The following is a 19,676-nucleotide window of genomic DNA, read 5'->3' on the forward strand; positions in this document are numbered from 1 at the left end:
GTGAAACAGAATAATTGCCTTAGTAGTTTAGAGGTATTGCCCTTGCAGGTAAGTCACCCTCCCGTCCCCCAGGTGACCGGAAGGTGGTTTTGCTGACAGATGCGACTGCATTAGCTGACCTAACTGCCTGTCTCCTCTGCCCCAGGACATGCGGAACCTGAGATTCGCCCTGAAGCAGGAAGGCCACAGCAGAAGAGACATGTTTGAGATCCTCACGAGATACGCCTTCCCCCTGGCCCACAGTCTGGTAAATTCCAGGGTTCTCCGTCACGTCTTCCCTGTGTCCCGCTCCCCAGTGTGGCGTGTGCGAGGGTGTCTGTGACAGACAGTGTCAGGTGGCTCAGGCCAGGCAACCACGCGCCACCCCAGCCGGCCCACTTCTAAAGGCCTAAGGTGGCGAGGCGACCATGGCGTGTCAGTTGCAGTGTCGAGATGTCACACCCCCGAGCTTGTCGCCCTCCACCTGGGAGCAAATGCGCTCCTCAAAGCCAGGTCCTCATTCATTTTAAGGAATGCCGCTTTTAAGGTCCCTTCCTAGCGTTTACTGGATGTTTGCAGCATAGACTTAGCATGCATTTAATTACTTCTAACCTTTGACTTAGTCCGTATCAAGATCCGGGATGGGTCTACCTAGGAAATAATTCTTTGCAAAAGACGTATGATTTGATTTGATTTGAAGTCTAGGATAAATCTGCCACCAGCTAAACTGAAGGTGCTGAGAGACCATTAGGTAGAAGAGCTTTTTGTAACGCAGCTCTCCTGCCTGTGCCTCTTTTATTTCTTATTTTTATTTTTTATTTTCTTTTTGGCAAGAAAGGCCTGAAGTGTGTTTTTTTTCCAGCAAGACTGGGCTTCTCTCTTCCTAAGTCTCATCAGCAGTTGTTTCAGTCAAAGGAAATTCATGGTTGGTGGAAAAGGCAATTATACAAAGACTGTGGCAGTCTAGAAGGATCTGGAGCCCTCATCGTGAGTCATATGTTAATTGTAGATTCAGATGTGATGCTTACAACAAATGCGGTGATATCATACAGTCAAATACATTTTTGGCCTTTTCTCAGTTTTGGAGTAAATATGTGATCTAAAAGATATTTCAACATTAAATTTTTTCTAACTATTAGGATGAAAAGAGTTTGATGGGAACACAGCTTCGGAATTACTGTGAATGCGAGAAAGAATATGTAATCCAGGAAAACTCAATTGGGGGTGGGTTCTGCCTCGGGCTTTGCATATCTGGCCGTAAAGGGTCAGAGATTAAAAGAATGGCTCACAGAGCAGGTTTAAAGGAGCCGGGGCCCCCCTCTGTCCCCTTCATGCATCTGCTTTCTCATCAGTCATCCCCTTTCTCTGGCATCTGCTGTCTCTTTTAGGCTTTAGTCCCCTAAAAAGCAGTCAAGTGGTGGACCAGCTTTCCTCTAAACAACTGTCCCATCCCTTACTTCGATCCAAACGTCCAGAAAGAATATTCTAGTCTGCCCATGTCTCTGGTTCATTCATTCCTCCAGCCCATTCTAGTGTCCAGTTTTATCGCAGGTACCGTCTTGCAAGTGAGATCTCTTACTGCGGAATCTAGTGACTCACTTCAGTCCTCGTTCTGCCGTCTTGACTGCTGTGCCCAGTCTCCACTGCCTGTCTTCTCCTTAAACGTAGGCATCGTGGTGGTGGTGCCCTCTCAACCTTCTCCCGGTACTCGCTTTGCCTCGATGGCTTCATTTAATCCATAGCTTAAATTGGCATTGTTCGGAGTTCCCGTCATGGCTCAGTGGTTAACTAATCCGACTAGGAATCATAAGGTTGTGGGTTCGATCCCTGGCCTTGCTCAGTGGGTTAAGGATCCGGTGTTGCCGTGAGCTGTGGTGTAGGCCAGCAGCTACAGCTCCAATTCCACCCCTAGCCTGGGAACCTCCCTATGCCGCGGGAACGAGCAGCTCAAGAAATGGCAAAAAGACCGAAAAAAAGAAAAATTGTCATTGCTCACTTCTAAATCTAGCCCTGACATTGGCCTTGCGTGAAGCTTGATGAGCCTCTCCAACACCGTCCTCTCAAGTCCCCGAGAATCATAGCTCCCGAACCTCCTCGCGGTTCGCCAGACCCACTCTGCAGCCTGCACGCCACTCGGCTGGGATGACCCTCCCTGCCCCCATCAGTCACAAAATGTATTTAACCGAAGCTTGGTAGATTCGCGGCGTTAGTTTCAGGTAGACAACGTAGTGATTCAGTATTTTGATAGGTTACACTCCGTTTGAAGTTGTTACTATTTTTTTTTAAATTTTTTTATTTTCCCACTGTATGGCAAGGGGGTCAGGTTATCCTTACATGTATACATTACAATTACATTTTCCCCCCACCCTTTCTTCTGCTGCAACATGAGTATCTAGACAAAGTTCTCAATGCTATTCAGCAGGATCTCCTTGTACATCTATTCTAAGTTGTGTCTGATAAGCCCAAGCGCCCGATCCCTCCCACTCCCTCCCCCTCCCATCAGGCAGCCACAAGTCTCTTCTCCAAGTCCATGATTTTCTTTTCTGAGGAGATGTGCATTTGTGCTGGATATTAGATTCCAGTTATGAGTGATATCATATGGTATTTCTCTTTGTCTTTCTGGCTCATTTCACTCAGTATGAGATTCTCTAGGTCCATCCATGTTGCTGCAAATGGCATGATGTCATTCTTTTTTATGGCTGAGTAGTATTCCATTGTGTATATATACCACCTCTTCCGAATCCAATCCTGTCGATGGACATTTGGGTTGTGAAGTTATTATTATAAAATCTTGGTTATATTCCCTGTGCTGTACATGACATCCTTGTATCTGATTTACAGGCTCCCCTTTCTCATTCCCCTGCTTAGCCTCTTGTAGCCGCATCAGTCCCAAGTCCTGTCGGTTCTGCTTAGGAGTAACTCGCCTTCTTCCCATTTCCTCCTGTGGCTCCCAGCTCACTTCCTGTCGTTCAGTTTCCTTCCCTTCCAACTTACCCTATACCATGCTGCCAGGTTTTTGTCTTTTTCTTTAAATTTGAGAATGATCACGTCAGAGTCCCCTGGTGGTGCAGTGGGTTAAGGACCTGGCATTGTTAATGCTGTGGCTTGGGTTGCGGCTGTGGCATGAGTTCCATCCCTGGCCCAGGAATTTCCACATGCTGTGGGTGTGGCCAGAAAACAAAACTAAACAAAACGCTGTGTCACTCTGTGTCCCTCTCTCCAATAGGCACAATTCCCAGTGGCTTTCCCTGGCTTATACCCTAGACTCCAAGCACGCAGGACCGCTCTGTGCCCCTCTGGCACATCCAGAGTGTTCTCAACTCAGAGTCTGGCTTCCCCACCCACTGGACCTGCAGTCTCCTCATCTGTTGCCGTGCGAGTTCATCTCGCTTCTCGCTTTTCGGGCTTTGCAGGTCCTTCTGCTGGAGCACTCCTCTCACTGTCTGCCTTGTGTCATAATTGCGTAGCAGTTGCCTTTCCCCTCCTATGCCGTGAGCTTATCAAGGTGGGGGCCAGCCTTTCTTTATCCCTCTCCCCTCAGCAGAACGACCTCTGCATGGGGGCTGTGTAATGACAGCTTTTCTAGTTGAACTCAGGTTTCGTCCTAAGCGCGGGGAACATGCATCGTATGGAAAGAGACGGGGTGGGTTTCTGGATATTGTGGTTCTGTTACCAGACCATAGGATTCTGAGTAGCTGTCCTGGGAGTGGTCCCCAGAGGGGTGATTGCTCAGGTCTGTGGTGCTTTGCCGTATTTTTCATATCTGTGCTAGGAATCCCTGCCTCTTTCTTCAGGAAGTCAATAAAGTGAGAAACTAGAGAAAAAAGGGGGAACTGAGTTGCTCACACACAGTTTTGGAAAATTACATTCTCTGAGTTTTAACCACTAAAAATCATCAAAAAGATAAAAAAAAGACTAAACGAATCACCAAAACAATACAAGATGCAGATAAAAACCCATCAGTTCTTGCCATGGCTTCTGGAATCTTAGCCCCTGCTGTTCCATTCAACAGAGACAACTGTGTCATCAGTCAAGTTCATTCCAAAGTCGCGGCGGTGGTGGGGAGCCGTGAAGGCAGAGGAGCAGGCGTAGCAGGATGAGTGAGACCTGGTCCCGCTGGGGATGTGACAGAGGTGCCGTGACAGATGCGTGTGGGGTGGCTGACGTTCAGTGCCATAGGAGCAATGCACAGGAGGCCCAGTGGGGATGCACAAGAACGTGGGAACACCTCAGCCTAGACTGGAAAAGCTTGTGTGGAACCGATCGTCATGGGTTGGGCCTCGGAGGATGGCTGTCATTTCCAGCGAGCGAGGACGTCGGAGGAGGTGGCATTTCAGGCAGAGGCGCGACCCTGCCATGGGCCCGGCAGAGGGCAAGCCGGAGGCATCGCAGAGCGCTCGTGAGGGGAGCAGGGGTGTTCGGCTGGAGCGTGGGGGCCGGGAGCTAGGCTCCCCTGGTGGAGGGCCTGTCAGCACGAGGAGCGTGGACTTTGGGGAGCAGCAGAGAACTCCCGAAGGCCTTGAAATAAGTGATAAGAGCTGACACCATGTCACCAAGAATACTTAGGACAAGGGGGCTTGGGAAGCCAGGTGCCGGGGGGGGGGGTGCATCAGAGGGCCAGGGAGATGCTTGTGGGTTGTGCAGACAGACCACAGGCCCCGGTGCCTGGGCAATCGTTTGACCCCCAAGAACAGGGAGGAGGGCTGAATCCTCCTTCCTTCTGGGGGCTGCGGCCTGAGTGGTGGGGGACTGGGAAGGCCACAAAAGCATTTCCTTCAGGGAAGCAGGTGGAACAGAGGGCGCGGAGGGAGAAACGCGTGCGGTCTTGTTCTTGGGGCATTTAGCATCTTTGAGGGAATTTAGGGCAGTGATTGCAGGCCTGCCCCTCAGAAAAGGGAGCCCGAGGCGGAGACCTGCAGTCGTGGTTGTCCGTCTGTTTGGGGTTGTGGATTCCTTGATGACCTGGTGTCAATTAGGGTTTCTTGGTGCGCACCCCCTTGGAAGCTCACCTGCGGGTCCCAGGTGGAGGAAGCCTGGGGTGTAGGAGATGCCCAGAACCAATTTCTCAGGGGTGAAGATGGGACGGGAGCCAGTGAGGCGAGTGGGGAGGCCCTCGGGGTGGGGTCTTCGGAGGGGGTGATGGGTGTGCGATGCGGCGGAGTGGGGGGGGGGGGGATCAGGAAGAATCCTTCCGATTGGATGGTCACCAGCTCCTGGGGGACTGGGCCCGCCTGACGTGGACTGCTTGACTCCAGAACCTTCTTTCCTCACCGTGTATCCACGGGCCCTGGTGCGGTGCCTGGCCTACGGTTGTTGAACGTTTTTGAATCACAAGAGATGGCCTGGATGGAGGGGAGAGAGTGGGTGGTGGTCTTATTTGTTTGTTTAAAGCAGGGCCAGCAGCCAGCCAGAGGGAAGGCGGCTGCCCTCTCTGTGTCCAAGGCGAACGGGAAGCCTGCTTTTGGAGCGGGCAGAGGGAGATGGGATGAAGCCCAGTTTGCCGGGCAGTTTCGGAAAGGAGAGGGACAGTTATTCCCCCGAGACAGGAGGGGAAGAGGTTTCCCAACGGCCGCAGCGGGCACCCAGTGCAGGAGTGCGCCAGACAGGGATTTCCTGGAAGCGGCATCTCAGCCTGTCGCACTGAACAATACAAAAGGCGCTGCTGGAAGAGTAGCGCTTTGTGGAGACTGTTGACACTGTCGAAGCAGCTGCGGATGACCTCAGCGATTTTCGCCGGCTGCGGCCGCAAAGTGGCGTCCGGAGGCCGAGAGTGCTGGATCCGGATCCAGGCGCCGGGGAGCGGGGAGCGGGGAGCGGGGAGCCGGGAGCAGGCCGCCTCCGCCGCCAGCAGGCCTGGCCCTCCGGTGTCCTTCCCCATTAGTGCATTCAGCTGGGGCTCACGCTTTGAATTGAACTTGAGCAGTGTAGCCACACACGGTGGACCCCTAAGCGTTAAGTGGATTGTTTGGAGATGTCAGTCCACTAAGACTTGAAAGTCGTTTAATTTCTAGTTTAACCAAAGCATTTCTTTTCTTTTAACTTTTTAAAATTTAATTTGATTTTTTATTACGCAGTGAATTTATTACATTTATAGTGGTGCAAAGATGATCACAATCCAGTTTGATAGGATTTCCATCCCACACCCCAGTGCCTCCCCCCACCCCCCACACTGTCTCCTTTGGAAACCATCAGTTTTTGAAAGTCTGTGAAAAGCATTTATTTTCTAGTTTTATTTTTCTTTTACTTTTCAAACATACAAAACCATACCACGTTCTCCACCTGCATTGTACCTCAATAGTAGTTGTAGGTAAATGATACATTTTTTTTTTGGGATAAGAAATGTGACACTGCCTCTGATATGATGGGGTTTTTTTTGGGGGGGGTTGTTTTGTTTTTGTTTTGTTTTTTGTCTTTTTGTCTTTTTGCCATTTCTAGGGCTGCTTCTGCGGCGTATGGAGATTCCCAGGCTAGGGGTCGAATTGGAGTTGTAGCCGCCAGCCCACACCACAGCCACAGCCACTCGGGATCCGAGCCGCGTCTGCGACCTTTCACCCCAGCTCACGGCAACGCCAGATCCTGAACCCAACTGAGCGAGGCCAGGGATCGAACCCGCAACCTCATGGTTCCTAGTCAGGTTCGTTAACCACTGAGCCGCGATAGGAACTCTATGATGGTAATTTTTCTAAAGGCAGAAACCAAAATTGTGTACACATGAACAAAGCCTGCTAGCGCTGCAGAAAAATAGTTTAATTGTTGGAGTGGTTCATTCTGTGCCAAAGTATCTTTTCCACTGATTCCTTTAGTGTTGGCTCAGTTTTCTGCTCAGATGGCATAATCAGAGATAATGGGAACTTGTTATTGAGTCATGAAATCAATTTACCAAGTTGTAAGCAGCATTTAAAAAAAAATTTTTTTTATTATAGTTGATGTATAATGTTGTGCCAGTTTCTGCTGTCCAGCAGAGCGACTCAGTCATACATACGTGGACATTCATTTTCTCACATGATCTTCCATCGTGTTCTATCACAAGTCACTGGATATAATTCCCCGTGCTCGAGACCAGGACCGCGTTGCTTATCCATTCGAAGTGTCAGAGTTGGCATCTACTAACCCTAAACTTCCAGTCCATCCTTCTCCCGAAAGCAGCCTTTTTTAGTGAAGTAGAAGAGAAAATATTAAGAGCATAACACGTAATATAGTTAAGTATGGTTTCATGCATCATTTCTTTCAGTTATCCGTGTGTGTGTGTGTGCGCGCGTGCGTCTAGGTCATGGTGAAGGTGTGTGGCTTTCTCTTAGTCATAGTCTAGAAAGTTTGATCAGCAGTCTTTTAGGTAACGCTAGACTCTGTGGACTAAAATGTATTTTCCTTAATCGTGATGCTAATACAGTCACTGAAACAAATAGCAGAACACTTTGCGCCTCTGACTGCCCATCAGCTCCCAGAGTAACACAAAGTAGGAAACCCCGAGGCGCCGGAGAGCTGAACCCAGCACGGCAGAGGCGTGCCAAGCGCAGAAAGCCACACCTGCTGTGTGTCTGTTTGGGCCTCCTGACCACCCTCCGGGCGCTGGGAGGAGGCACAGGCAGGGGCACCTGCTGGCTCTCACCTTGAAGGAGAAGCAACGGGCTTGCGAGGCGGTGCCGTTCCCACCTCGTGTCCACTCTGGCTCTGGCCCCTGGCGCCCTCTGGCCGGCGTAATGCCATGTAGGTTGTCCAGCGGGCCGGGGCTCCACCTGTCTCTTGATCAGGGAGGGTAGAAGTGATCCCGTGCCTCCCTTTTTTCAGTTCAGGGATGGGAGCGCTTTTACAGACAGCTTTGAGATTGTGCGCCAGACTCGAGTGGAGCGGTCTCTTACTTTCTAGGCTGAGTACAAAATTAGTAGATAAAAGCAAAACGCTCGTTTGCAGCTGCGGCTTAAATGGGAGGCCGGACTGAGCTCGCACCCGCTCACTCCCTGCTCCGCCTGGATGCGGCCTTTGACTGAAGCGTGGCTTCCTGCTCCGTTTTCTTTTCTGGCTGGGTCTCTCTCTTTGTTTTTTGAATAAACAGTAAACTTGGCTAGTTGAGGGTCTAATCGTGCTTTTCTGTCTCCTCCCTTCCTGCCTCCTCCAAGCTGTGGCCCTCTGTTCTCTTTCAGTCTCTCCCAGCCTCGGGATGTGCGTGGCCGGACTGTCCCTGGAACTGCCTTCGGTGTCCCGAAGCACGTCCTCCACAGCCACGCACCTCTCACTCGTTGTCCCACACTCAGCCTCGCACTCGGGGGCATGATTCTTTTGAAAGTGGCTCCTACACCCTGTGAGCCCCCAGCCTCTCCCACCACCCCATCGTTTGACTCCGGCCACCCCTCTTTTCAGAGGTTTTTATAAACCATTGAGGAGCTATTAGAGTGAAACTGCATCTCTCTTGGTTTGAGCTATTTATATTTCTACTTCTTCATTCTCTGCAGCTTCTGCCCATTTTCTTTTGGGATTTTGGTCTTTTTTGTTGTTATTCATTGTAGGAACTCTATGCATTGCAAATATTTTTCCCATTTATCTTTTGACTTTTCTTAAGGTGGCTTTTGCTGTGGAGAATTTTTTTTTTGTCTTTTGTCTTTTGTTGTTGTTGCTATTTCTTGGGCTGCTCCCGCGGCATCTGGAGGTTCCCAGGCTAGGGGTCCAATCGGAGCTGTAGCCACTGGCCTACGCCAGAGCCACAGCAACACGGGATCCGAGCCGCGTCTGCAACCTACACCACAGCTCACGGCAACGCCGGATCCTCAAACCACTGAGCAAGGGCAGGGACCGAACCCACAACCTCATGGTTCCTGGTCGGATTCGTTAACCACTGCGCCACGACGGGAACTCCTGCTGTGGAGAATTTTAAAAACGCTTATTTCATAGAACTTATCCATTTTTGTGCATGCGTGTGTGAGACTAGGGTTCCTGACGCTCCCAAGGTCACTGATGGGCTAGGAGGATTCAGAGGACTCAACGTAGAGTCATACTCACAAGTCTGGTTTACTCCAGCAAAGGGATACAGAGCAGAAGCAGCAAAAGGAAAAGGAGCCAAGTTGGGGTGGGGGGAGGGGAGCAGGTGCACATGGCCAGAGTTCGCTGCCAGTGGAGTCACTCAGGACACAACAAGTTATGACAACCCATGGGAAGCAGGACTCACCAAGGAAGCTCATTGGAGACATAGCACCCAGGTGCTGGTCCTGGGTGCTGGTCCTGTGGGCAGCCTCTGCCTAGCACGTACCAAACTTCCAGGCTTCCAGAAGGAAAGCAGGGATTCAGCTTAAAACACACTGCTCTTAAAAAGGTTTTAGGCACCGTAAACCACTCTCCTCGGGTAGGGATTGGTGGGCACTCTCCCAAAATCCAGGTTTCCGGATGTCAGCCAAAGACCAGCCATGCCACAGGCCTTTCCTCCTCTTCTTTTTGGTCTTTGTAAGGGCGCGCCTGTGGCACACCAGAACTGCATCTGTGACCTGCACCTCAGCCCACGGCCACACCGGATCCTTAACGCACTGAGCAAGGCCGGGGATGGAACCCACATCCTCACAGATACTTGTCGAGTCCTTAACCCATTGAGCCGCAGGGGGAAACTCCTGCCACAGGCCTTTCTAAGGAGAGCAGTCTCAGACCTGCTAGGTTGACTCTAATACGCACTTGCTTTTACAGCTTCCGGGTTTTATATCCCAGGTAGGAAGGTCTTTCCCACTCAGACTTATAAAAGAATTAACCCATGTTCCTCTAATACCTTAATTACAATGTCATGTTGGTTTCAGGTGTACAGCGCAGTGATTCACATAGCTGTGTGTATATTTTATATATATATATATATATATATATATATATATATTCTTTTTCAGATTCTTTTCCTCGTAGGTTATTACAAAATACTGAGTTGAGTTCCCTGTGCTGTATAGTAGGTCCTTGTTGGTTTTCTGGGGTTTTTTGGGTTTTGTTTGTTTGTCTTGTTTTTTTGACTTTTTACGGCCACACCCGCCGCATATGGAGGTTCCCAGGCTAGGGGTCTAACCGGAGCTGTAGCTGCCAGCCTACGCCACAGCCACAGCAACACCGGATCCTTAACCCACTGAGCAAGACCAGGGATCGAACCCACAACCTCATGGTTCCTGGTCGGATGCGTTTCCACTGCACCACAACAGGAACTCCGGTTTTCTATTTTATATCTAGTAGTGTGTGTGTATGTTAATCCCAACCTCGTAATTGATCCCTTCCCCTTTCCCCTTTAGTAACCACAAATTTGTTTTCTGTGTCTGTGGGGCTATTTCTGATTTCTTTTTAAACATTGAAATATTTGATCCGTTTGGAGGGTGTCCGGGGTTGCCGCGTGGGATAGGGAGCCCACCCTTTCTCTCCCTTTTGTTGCAACACCACAGATGACTAATCCACTGGTTTGAAATAGCACCTTTATCGCACATCGAGTTGCCCTCTGTATTTGGCTTTATTGCTGAATGTCTCGTTTGTGGCATCAGTTGCTCTTTGTGCCCCCGTAACCGGCTGGTAGCTGTTGAGACCTGGGAGGATGTCGTATCTGAACCGTGAGCCTCCCCTGTTCCTCCTTTTTGCATTCCCTTCCTCCCTAGTTTTGCTCAACAGGCATTTAGGGGAAGCCTGCAGTACGGCCGGGCGCTGGAGCAGGAGCTGGCACCCACTCCCTGTCCCCAAGGCGCACAGTTTTCCCTGGTGGCATGAACACATGCCTGCGATACAGATGCGGACACACAGGCTGTGGGGAGAGGGGGAGTCGGGGTGGTGTCGAGGAAGGCTCCCTGGACGGGCCAGTGCTGGGAAATGAGCAGGGGCGCTGCCAGGCAGAGGCGGACCTGCCCGTGACACTGAAGGGGTGGGGCCCAGGCTGGAGCCACATGGGGGTTAGAGTCTGGCATACGTGCGGGGGGCAGCGCTGGGCCAGAGCTCGCAGAGCCTGACGTGCCCCCAAGAAGCTTTGTTTCTTTCTTAAAGGTGAGGGGAGCCATTAGAGGGGTTTAGGCAGGAAAGTAACACGATGACATTTTGGCTTCAAAAAGATGGCTTGGGAGTTAGCCCACGTGGCTCGGTGGTTACCGAACCCAGCTAGCATCCGTGAGGACGTGGGTTCGATCCCTGGCCTCGCTCAGTGGGTTTAGGATCCGGCATTGGCGTGAGCTGTGGTGTAGGTCGCAGACGTGGCTCGATACCCATGTTGCTGTGGCTGTGGTTGTAGACCAGCAGCTACAGCTCCGATTCGACCCCTAGCCTGGGAACCTGCATAGGTCGCGGGTGCGGCCCTAAGAAGACAAAAAAGAAAAAAAGAAAAAAGATGGCTTGGGCTGCAGCATTTAGAGTAAATAGGGCAGAAGTCCTTTTCCACCGGTGTTTTTAAGTCACCTCTGAGTGTGGTAATGAGTCCTTGAAGTGGGGCAGTGGAGAGGGACAGGAGAGGATGGATTTGAGAAAGTTCTAGATCAGATCAGTAGAATTTGCTCAGTGACAGATATAGGGGGGCTGAGATGACAGGGAAGACTCTAGCCTGGGTGAACGGGTCAGTGGAGGGGCCGGTGGTTGAGTTGGGGAAGGCAGGAGGGGAGCGGGGGAGAGGCGGCGTTTCAGAGACGTGGCCCAAATCGCCAGGAGAGAGAATCACAGCGAGAAGAGGTGCAGCCCTGAGAAATGTCAGTTTTAAATGATGATGATTATGGACAAGTAGTAGTAAAGAATGTTCTTTTTCTAAAATGATTTCCATTGACATTTCAAATGTGCTTCTGTGGTCCTTTCCCCAATAAACGCATTGTACGCGTACACGTGAAGGTAAAGGGTAGCTCGGCAATATTAAAGCCACCTTCTCAGGAAAAGTGGTAGAAATAGGGCCTAGAGTTATTTACGCCAACAGAAATGTAAATGGAACTCCATGGGCCAGTTGCTTTTTAACCTGCGAGGCTTTTGTCAGATTTGTGGATTAAATTACTCTTGATGCAGTTGTATGAATTGACTGTGTCAACTCGTGTGCAAAGTGGCTCAACTACCTTGCACGGACTCACTACCTAGCGCGAAGGTGTTCCTTAGAATTAGTAACTTTCCGGAGTTCCCGTCGTGGCTCAGCAGTGAACAAACCCGACTAGCATCCATAGGGACGCGGGTTCAATCCCTGGCCTCGCTCAGTGGGTTAAGGATCTGGCGTTGCCGAGAGCTGTGGTGTAGGTCGCAGACTCGGCTAGGATCTGGCGTTGGTGTGGCTGTGGTGTAGGCCAGCAGCTGTAGTTCCCATTCAACCCCTAGCCTGGGAACCTCCATATGCCGCGGGTGTGGCCCTAAAAGACAGTAAGACAAAAAAAAAAAAAAAAAAAAAAGAATTATTAACGTCGCCGAGTTTCAGCATCCTCTGGTTCTTCCTTAAAATTTGAGACTTTCTCCCCTTAACTTTAGTAAAAGCATTATTTTTCTTATACAAAGGGGTTTTAGTTAAGTGGAACCTAAAAGATGAAAGTGAGATCATTTTACGTGGCTGTGCCCTTAAATGGTAGATGGAAGCTTTTAAAAAGACGAATGGCAGAGTTCCCTGGTGGCTCAGTGGGCTAAGGATCCAGCCCTTTGCCACTGCTGTGGTGCAGGTTTGATTCTTGGCCCAGGAACTTACACATACAAAAAAGGAAGAAAAAAGACGAATGTCTTCAATTTCAGAAGTTATATTAGGAAAAAAAATGCTCACTTAAATTTGTGGTCCAACATTGCCACATTTTATCAGGAATGAGTTAGTGACCGGTCCCCTGAAATTTTAAGGCTAGGTATTCAGAGATGTAGTTTGTTTGCTTCAGAAAAAGGTCCGCTCTTCTAAAAATCGTGTCCTTTGTGTGGTGACAGCATCATCTGAAAGCACCATTAAATCTACATGGCTGATCAGTTTACTTCCCTGAATACTGTGAAAATTGTTTTCTTCTTTAACCGTCTCCCTTTTGAATGCTCTTTCATTTGTATAAATCTGATGCTCAAACATCCAACTCTCCCTCGTCCGAGAAAGGCGCTCATGAATCGCTCAATATTGATAGATTGTATTAAATAAGAATAAATTCATTCGAGGTGTTTAAAGCTAGTCAGTGCATCTTTATCTAGGTGTCATTTAGAAATAATGGCTAATTAAGTGAAAGCTAAAATCCGTTGTCATTTCGGAGTTGTGCCCCCATAAGACACAACGTGATAAATGTAGCTAAATTAAAATGACAAGTTACATCCTCTTTGTCAGAGCTGTTTTTATCCCTGGTGCGAAATCGGAGATTTTCATCTCAACTTTGTCCTTTTAACATTTTTCAAATGTTACATTGTGCTATTTTTAATCCTGGAAAAAATGCACATGATTGCTTTTTTTTTTTTTTTTTTTTTAAATCTCCATGCATGGTATCTCTTGACAAGTAGGAATCTGAATTGGTGAAATGCCCAAATATTAATACAGAGCCAAATAAGGGAAGACCTGCTCACTTGAAGCCAGGGGTGGGCGCCAGAGAGTGGATGTTTGCTGGTGTCAGGTTCCGGCTTTGCCGCTTTGGCGCTTGGGTTCTCCAGGGTGCTCACGCTGGGGAGGCTGAGCAGGGGCTGCATGGGCCTTCCCTGTACATTTTTTTTGCAACTTCTTGTAAATCTATCCTTATTTCAAAATAACTTTTAAAAAGAAAAAAAGTAAAGCAGCCCCCCCCCCCCCAAATAGCTTCACCACACAGCCCCCCCAGGCAAGATCCCTGTGTGTCCGGTCTATTCCATGGCCCCGAGAGGGTCCGGTCCTGCGGCGGAGGGGGGGGTGTCACAGGCACTGGCTGGCGTGTTAAGGAAGCACCCCCACCCCCTTGTCCTGAGGCAGAGGCGGGGGAGGACCCAGGTCCAAGAAGAAAACCCTGGAGGGCTCCTGGAAGGAAGCGCCCCTGAAAGCTGACCTCCGGCCAAACCCGTCTCTGCCCCAGACTCTGCTGAGCTCGGAGCGAATCCTTCTTGGGTTTCGCACAGGCCAGGAAGTGAGATCACTAGGAGACGGAAAACTGCACATCGAGAAGAGAAAGTAAAGGGCAGCCAAAAATCTCAAGACATGTAACCCGCTAACTTTAGGTTCTAACAGACCTTCAGGCAGGAGCCGTAGCTCGCCTTGTAGCAGGTAACTGCTCGTCGGGGATTTGGTCCTCGTTAATTGTGAGGCACAGAGATGAGTGGGCTTTGTTGTCCTTTGCTTTAATGCTTTGTATTTTTTTTTTATTTTTTGGTAGTAATCCACCTTTATGTTACTCTGCTGAGAGCCTGTGTTGTAAGTCTTGTTTTGTTCTCTGAATCTTTCAGGAGAAAAAAGGGAAAAATGAAAATGTCTGGGCAGTAAGTCCTGTATATTCAACTTTAGAAAAGAGCATTGGTTCCCATAGAGCACTTGCCTCGGTAGCGCTGAGGCATTAACAGCTTCCTGTTCACGTCGTGTTTGCCTTTCTTTCAGAGCTAACAAGTAATGCTTTTAAAGACCAAATGTGTTCTTGTCACTGTAAGCTCATTTATTTAGAGGGTTAAAATATTGCTTTGAGGAGTTCCCGTCGTGGCTCAGTGGTTAACGAATCTGACTGGGAACCATGAGGTTGCGGGTTCGATCCCTGGCCTCCCTCAGTGGGTTAAGGATCTGGCGTTGCCGTGAGCTGTGGTGTAAGTCGCAGATGCTGCTCGGATCCCGTGTTGCTGTGGCTCTGGCGTAGGCTGGCGGCTACAGCTCCCATTCGACCCCTAGCCTGGGAACCTCGGGAGCGGCCCAAGAAATGGCAAAAAAAAAAAAGAATAAATAAATAAAGGACAAAAAAAAAATATTGCTTTGAGCACCTGATCTCTTCCACCCTAAGCTTCAGTTCAGTGTTCAGTGCATCGCTTGTATTTCATGACAAGAACTATCTGGCTGTTATGTGATTCGTAAATTTCCCTGAACTGTTTGAGGTCCAAGTCTGGCTCTCAGCATCGAGTCCCCCGGGAGCCCCATCCGTCATAGACTTCACATGGGCACGTTTCAGGGATGAAGGATGCCAGTCCCTGACTCGTCCTGTATATCTGAACATCCCTCAGAAGGTCAGGCGTCATTCCAGAACAGTTGCCTGAGAAGGGCCGCCTGATAGGTCGATGCCTTGAGGACACTGTATCTTTCCCTTGCTGATGACAGTGCTTTCATCTCACTTGTATCCAGATGTTAAAGAGATTGTAGAGAGAATTTTGGTGTGGACTGTAGCACTTCATCTTCGGATGACAACAATTTCGTATCCTTACATTATGCTTACCGGTAATTTTTACTTAAGATGGAAGAGAGTATCTGAAGCAAAGAAGGAGTCGCTTTATTATTCATGCTCGAGAGGCGGTATGTTACCTCGCAGATGCTGCCGGCGACTCCAAGGCAGGACGCAGGTGGCAGTAATACACGTGATGATTGTTCTGGAGAGAAAGCTGTGGACGGCCTTTCGAGTGAGCAGTCTTGTTCTTTCTTTTTAAAAGGCCACCATATTTACTTGGCTTCTTGGGAAAGATGCCAATATCTAAAAACCAAAAATGAGCCAAAACCATGTTGGGATCAGGAAATTATTTCAAGAAAACAAGTTCTAGGTTTTCTTCTAAAGCGAGTACCGCCTTCTGTCATCTGCACGTATGTCAGCAGCGCAGCGTTCCACAGTATTGAGTAGTTCCCCGGGCCCGGTGCTGCCTGGCGCCGTATCCGGTGCTCAGAGGGCACCAGGAGGATGCTCGGACACGGTCCACAGATGCTCTTTTCACCAAAAGTCCCTGTCTTTGAGCTAAACTTCAGTGAACAGAATTCGCTTGCTTTCCGTGGTGGTTCTGAATAATCGGGTATTGCTGTGGATTCAGTATCAGCCTAAAGCCTGTGGCTATTGCTTAGCTCCTGTGCCGTCGCAGAATAGACAGCACTCGGGCCCAGCGCTGCTAGAGTTGAGACTTGCTGGGGGTGCTGTATGTTTTGGAAAGTTCAAGAAGATGGTCCAGAGAGCATACTCTGGATGAGCTTTCACTTTAAACCACTTGCCACTTAAATACAGAAACCCACTACTGTTCAGCAATGGTTTTCCCGAAATTCTCTGTCATGTAGGGGTCGGGGGAACACTGGCATTCGAGATCACAGGCTGATGGCAGGCAAACGGGCGGGAGGGAGGTACCTGGAGGAAAAGCGTTTGTGCCAGGGCTGCATGAGGCGTCCCGTCTCCATTGGGTCAGCAGAGGTGTGTTCCACTGATTTGGGCCAGGCACTGTGCGGGGTACTGGGGATCCAGGGTGGGAGGTTAGCAAGCGTCTGCCTCCATGGAGCTTGTGGTCTAGAGGAGGGGACAGCGGGGGCCCGACAGTAACAGACAAGAAAGTATGCGATATGTCACGTGGTCATGACCAATGGAAATGAAGTGGGAAGGAGAGCGGGGTGCTGTTTTCCTGTAGGTGCCCCGTAAAGCCTCTTTGATCGAGGTCGCATTTGAGTAGAGGGGTGAAAGCAGGAAGGGAGGAACCCAGCTGGAAGAGCAGGTGCCAAGGCCCTGAGATGGGTGTGTGCTTGCCGCTTTGACGGAGCAGCGCCGAAGGCCCGCGTCCTGGAGCGGATTGAGCGGGAGGAAGCGCAGGTGTGGCCCAGGATGTGGCTGGGTGGTGACGGCCATAGGCCATCGGAAGGACTTCTGCTTTTACTCGGAGGGAGATGGAAAGCCACAGGACAGGGAGAGGATTTGACCCGACTTAGGTTGTTGACACTGTCACTCTGACTTTTCGAGGGAGAGCGGAAAGCCGGGGACTGCTCAGGAGGTGTTATTGTAACCATCCAAGTGGAGGTGGTAGAGCCTTAGGCCAGGTGGTGGCCGTGAGGGGATGGGGGTAATGCCAGGGCGTGGGATTCAGTCAACGACAAGGGTGGGGTGGCCGTGGGAGGGCAAGGTCGGGTCGGCGCGGTCCCTCCGAGGCCATCTGCAACTGTGCGGTGGTCGCTTGCGTTGCCACGTCTGGGGATCGCGGTAGGCGCTGCGGAGTGATAGATACTCAGGAGCCACCAGGATACAGATGGCATTTGAAGTCATGAAATTCATCAATATCACCTCGAGAGCGAGCACAGAGAAGAGATGAGAGGTCCGAGGCTTGTCATTTCAGAGATCAGCAGCATTGATTCCGAATTCACAGAGAACAGTTAATTAAGAATTTTCTTGAAGTTCCCGTCCTGGTGCAGTGGAAACGAATCCGACTAGTAGGAACCATGAGGTTACGGGTTCGACCGCGGCCTCACTCAGAGGGTCGGGGATCCATCGGCCATGAGCTGTGGTGTAGGTCGCAGATGTAGCTCAGATCCTGTGTTGGCTGTGGCTGTGGTGTAGACTGGCAGCAACAGCTCCAATTAGACCCCTAGCCTGGGAACCTCCATGTGCTGTGGGTGCGGCCCTAAAAAAAAACAAAAGACGAAAAAAAAAAAAGATTTTTCCTAACGTTCTGTCACCTTCTTAATAGATTAACACATCCTCGGTCCCTTTCGAGACAGTTGTACTGTTTAATAATCATTGCTGAATTTTCTTTTTTAGTGTCTTTTATCCGATTGATTGCTCACACTGTTTAAAATTGATAGGTACTTTGGGGTCTGGAAATCGGATTTTTGTGCAATAGCATTAAAAATAAACACCGAAAGAGATGCCTGTAGCCATAGAAAATTGAGATCTCAAAAGTAATTATTAATTAAGATAGAAGGTGGCGAAACTCTAGTCTGAATTTTCCACTGTTGTTTATTTCTTGAAATTCTCGGTTTGGGTTGTGATTTCATGGTAGGAGAGTCTGGTGAGAAATCAAAGGATGTAGTGTTAGTAGCTTCTTAGTTCCTCTACACTGAACTCGATGTTTTTTTGTTTGTTTGTTTGTTTTTGTTTTTACCTTTTCTAGCCAATATTTGCATTTTTAAATGAAGAAAAGTTTAATGTGGATGGATGGACAGTTTATAACCCAGTTGAAGAATACAGAAGGCAGGTGAGTCAGTAGATCCTGTGAGATGTGGTGCATCTCGAACCTGCGTGGTGATGGTGGGCCATTGGTCATGCTCTTTGCGAAGCAGCAACACCTTTGCTAAGTCTGTGTTTCACGGCAGCGCTATCAAATGGCTTTGTCTGTCTAGTACCATGGAATCCACGAGCTCCTTCCATGGCCATGTTCAAGCTGCCTCGAAGGCTCCATGGCTAAGTTTTGTTTCCTTCCCCTACTTGGAGAATATCAGTTTGGGATTGTTCCTGAAATGAATCAAATATGCAGAGTCTACAAAAGCCAAATTTCTACACCTTACTACTTAGGAGTTGATGTCACTACGTATTTATGTATTGGGGAGCTTAACTTTTCCTGGTAGATTTTAGTTATGTTCATCTCAGTTCATGGATTCCAATGAATTAGAACTGTTCTTCCTGTAGTGATGACGCTTCTGAGAAAGCTGTGACGGCTGTCAACTTCACCCGCATGCGTGTTTATGGGCCCTGACGAAACAGGAGACTTTGGTAGGGTGTTGCTGTTCGGGAGCGAAGGTCCCTGGTGGCATTCCGGAGATCTGCCTGTTAGAGACCAGTACCCACACTTCGACCTCTGCCGTAATTGAATCAGAGGACAGCTGGGAGTTTCATGATGAGACTTCGGAATCCTCATTCCGCAGAGCTTTTAAAATAATCAGGAAGTTTTGTTGAAAGGTGTAAGAATCCAATCAAGGCAGTGAATGTGAAGTAAAATCGCAGAACCCTCAACTTGAGAAGAACCTTCTAGCCACCGCCTCCGCTACCAGGCGCCTGGATTGGGTTCCCTGTTTAGCCTTGAGGAGCGGCTTGTGTGTTCAGAACACCCGGCTGTGAGAGTTTCCCCCTAGAGCACACGTGTGAGGTAGTCTGCCCTGCTGCTTCCAGAAATCAGCTTTAGACTGTTGAGTTTTCAAAAGCTGTGTATACTTCCCATTTCTGCCCCCCCCCCCCATGGGCAGTAAGTTCTTTTTTGTTCCTTTTCTTCTATCGAAGTCTAGTTGATTTACAATGTTGTGTTAGCTTCTGCTGCACAGCAAAGCGATTCAGTTATATGTATATATGCATACTTTTTCAAATACTCTTTTCCATTATGATTTATCATAGGGCTATCTCTCCTTTGAATGACCTCTGTTCTGGGTCGGCACAAGGACCATTAAAACATTTTGCATGTTTTGGAGACCTCTGTAACATTATGTATTCAAATATTTACCTTATTTTTGGAATTTAATGACAAGATGAAGGCTTATTTCTTTAGGTCAGAGCTTGTAGCTTGAAGCAAAACAGTTCCCGTTTTTAGGATTGCAAGCATATGTGAACCATTGAGGGTATTTTGCTCTAGATAGCCATGACGTTCCATCTTTTTTCTTTTCCTTTTTTGTCTTTTTAGGGCTGCACCTGCAGCATATGGAAATGCCCAGGCTATGACCTACTCAGCAGCTTATGGCAATGCCGGATCCTTAACCCACTGAGCGAGGCCAGGGATTGAACCCGAATCCTCATGGATACTAGTCAGGTTCGTTACTGCTGAGCCCCAATGGGAACTCCCCCATCTTTCTTCTTACACCTTTTCTGACGGGACTGATAACCCCCTAAATGGACGCAGCATCAGACTCAGCTGGTCTGTGCTCTGTAGGGCCAGACCTAAAGAAACCCAACCACTTCATTGAAAAAACCCTTAGGAGGGGG

General features: G+C 49.1%; 1 protein-coding gene across 9 annotated transcripts in view; it reads left to right on the forward strand.

Moving 5' to 3' along the window:
• The window catches only part of MTM1 (myotubularin 1), a 98,305-nt gene that overhangs the window by 50,003 nt on the left and 28,626 nt on the right, over window positions 1-19,676 (forward strand). For all 9 annotated transcript variants that reach the window (XM_047763973.1, XM_047763968.1, XM_047763969.1 and 6 more), the window contains 2 exons: window positions 146-247; window positions 17,881-17,964. In XM_047763973.1, coding sequence (XP_047619929.1) covers window positions 146-247; window positions 17,881-17,964 — 186 coding nt within the window. The remainder of the gene's footprint in view (window positions 1-145; window positions 248-17,880; window positions 17,965-19,676) is intronic.

This window comes from Phacochoerus africanus, chromosome X (genome assembly GCF_016906955.1).
Source record: "Phacochoerus africanus isolate WHEZ1 chromosome X, ROS_Pafr_v1, whole genome shotgun sequence".
NCBI classification, from domain to species: domain Eukaryota; kingdom Metazoa; phylum Chordata; class Mammalia; order Artiodactyla; family Suidae; genus Phacochoerus; species Phacochoerus africanus.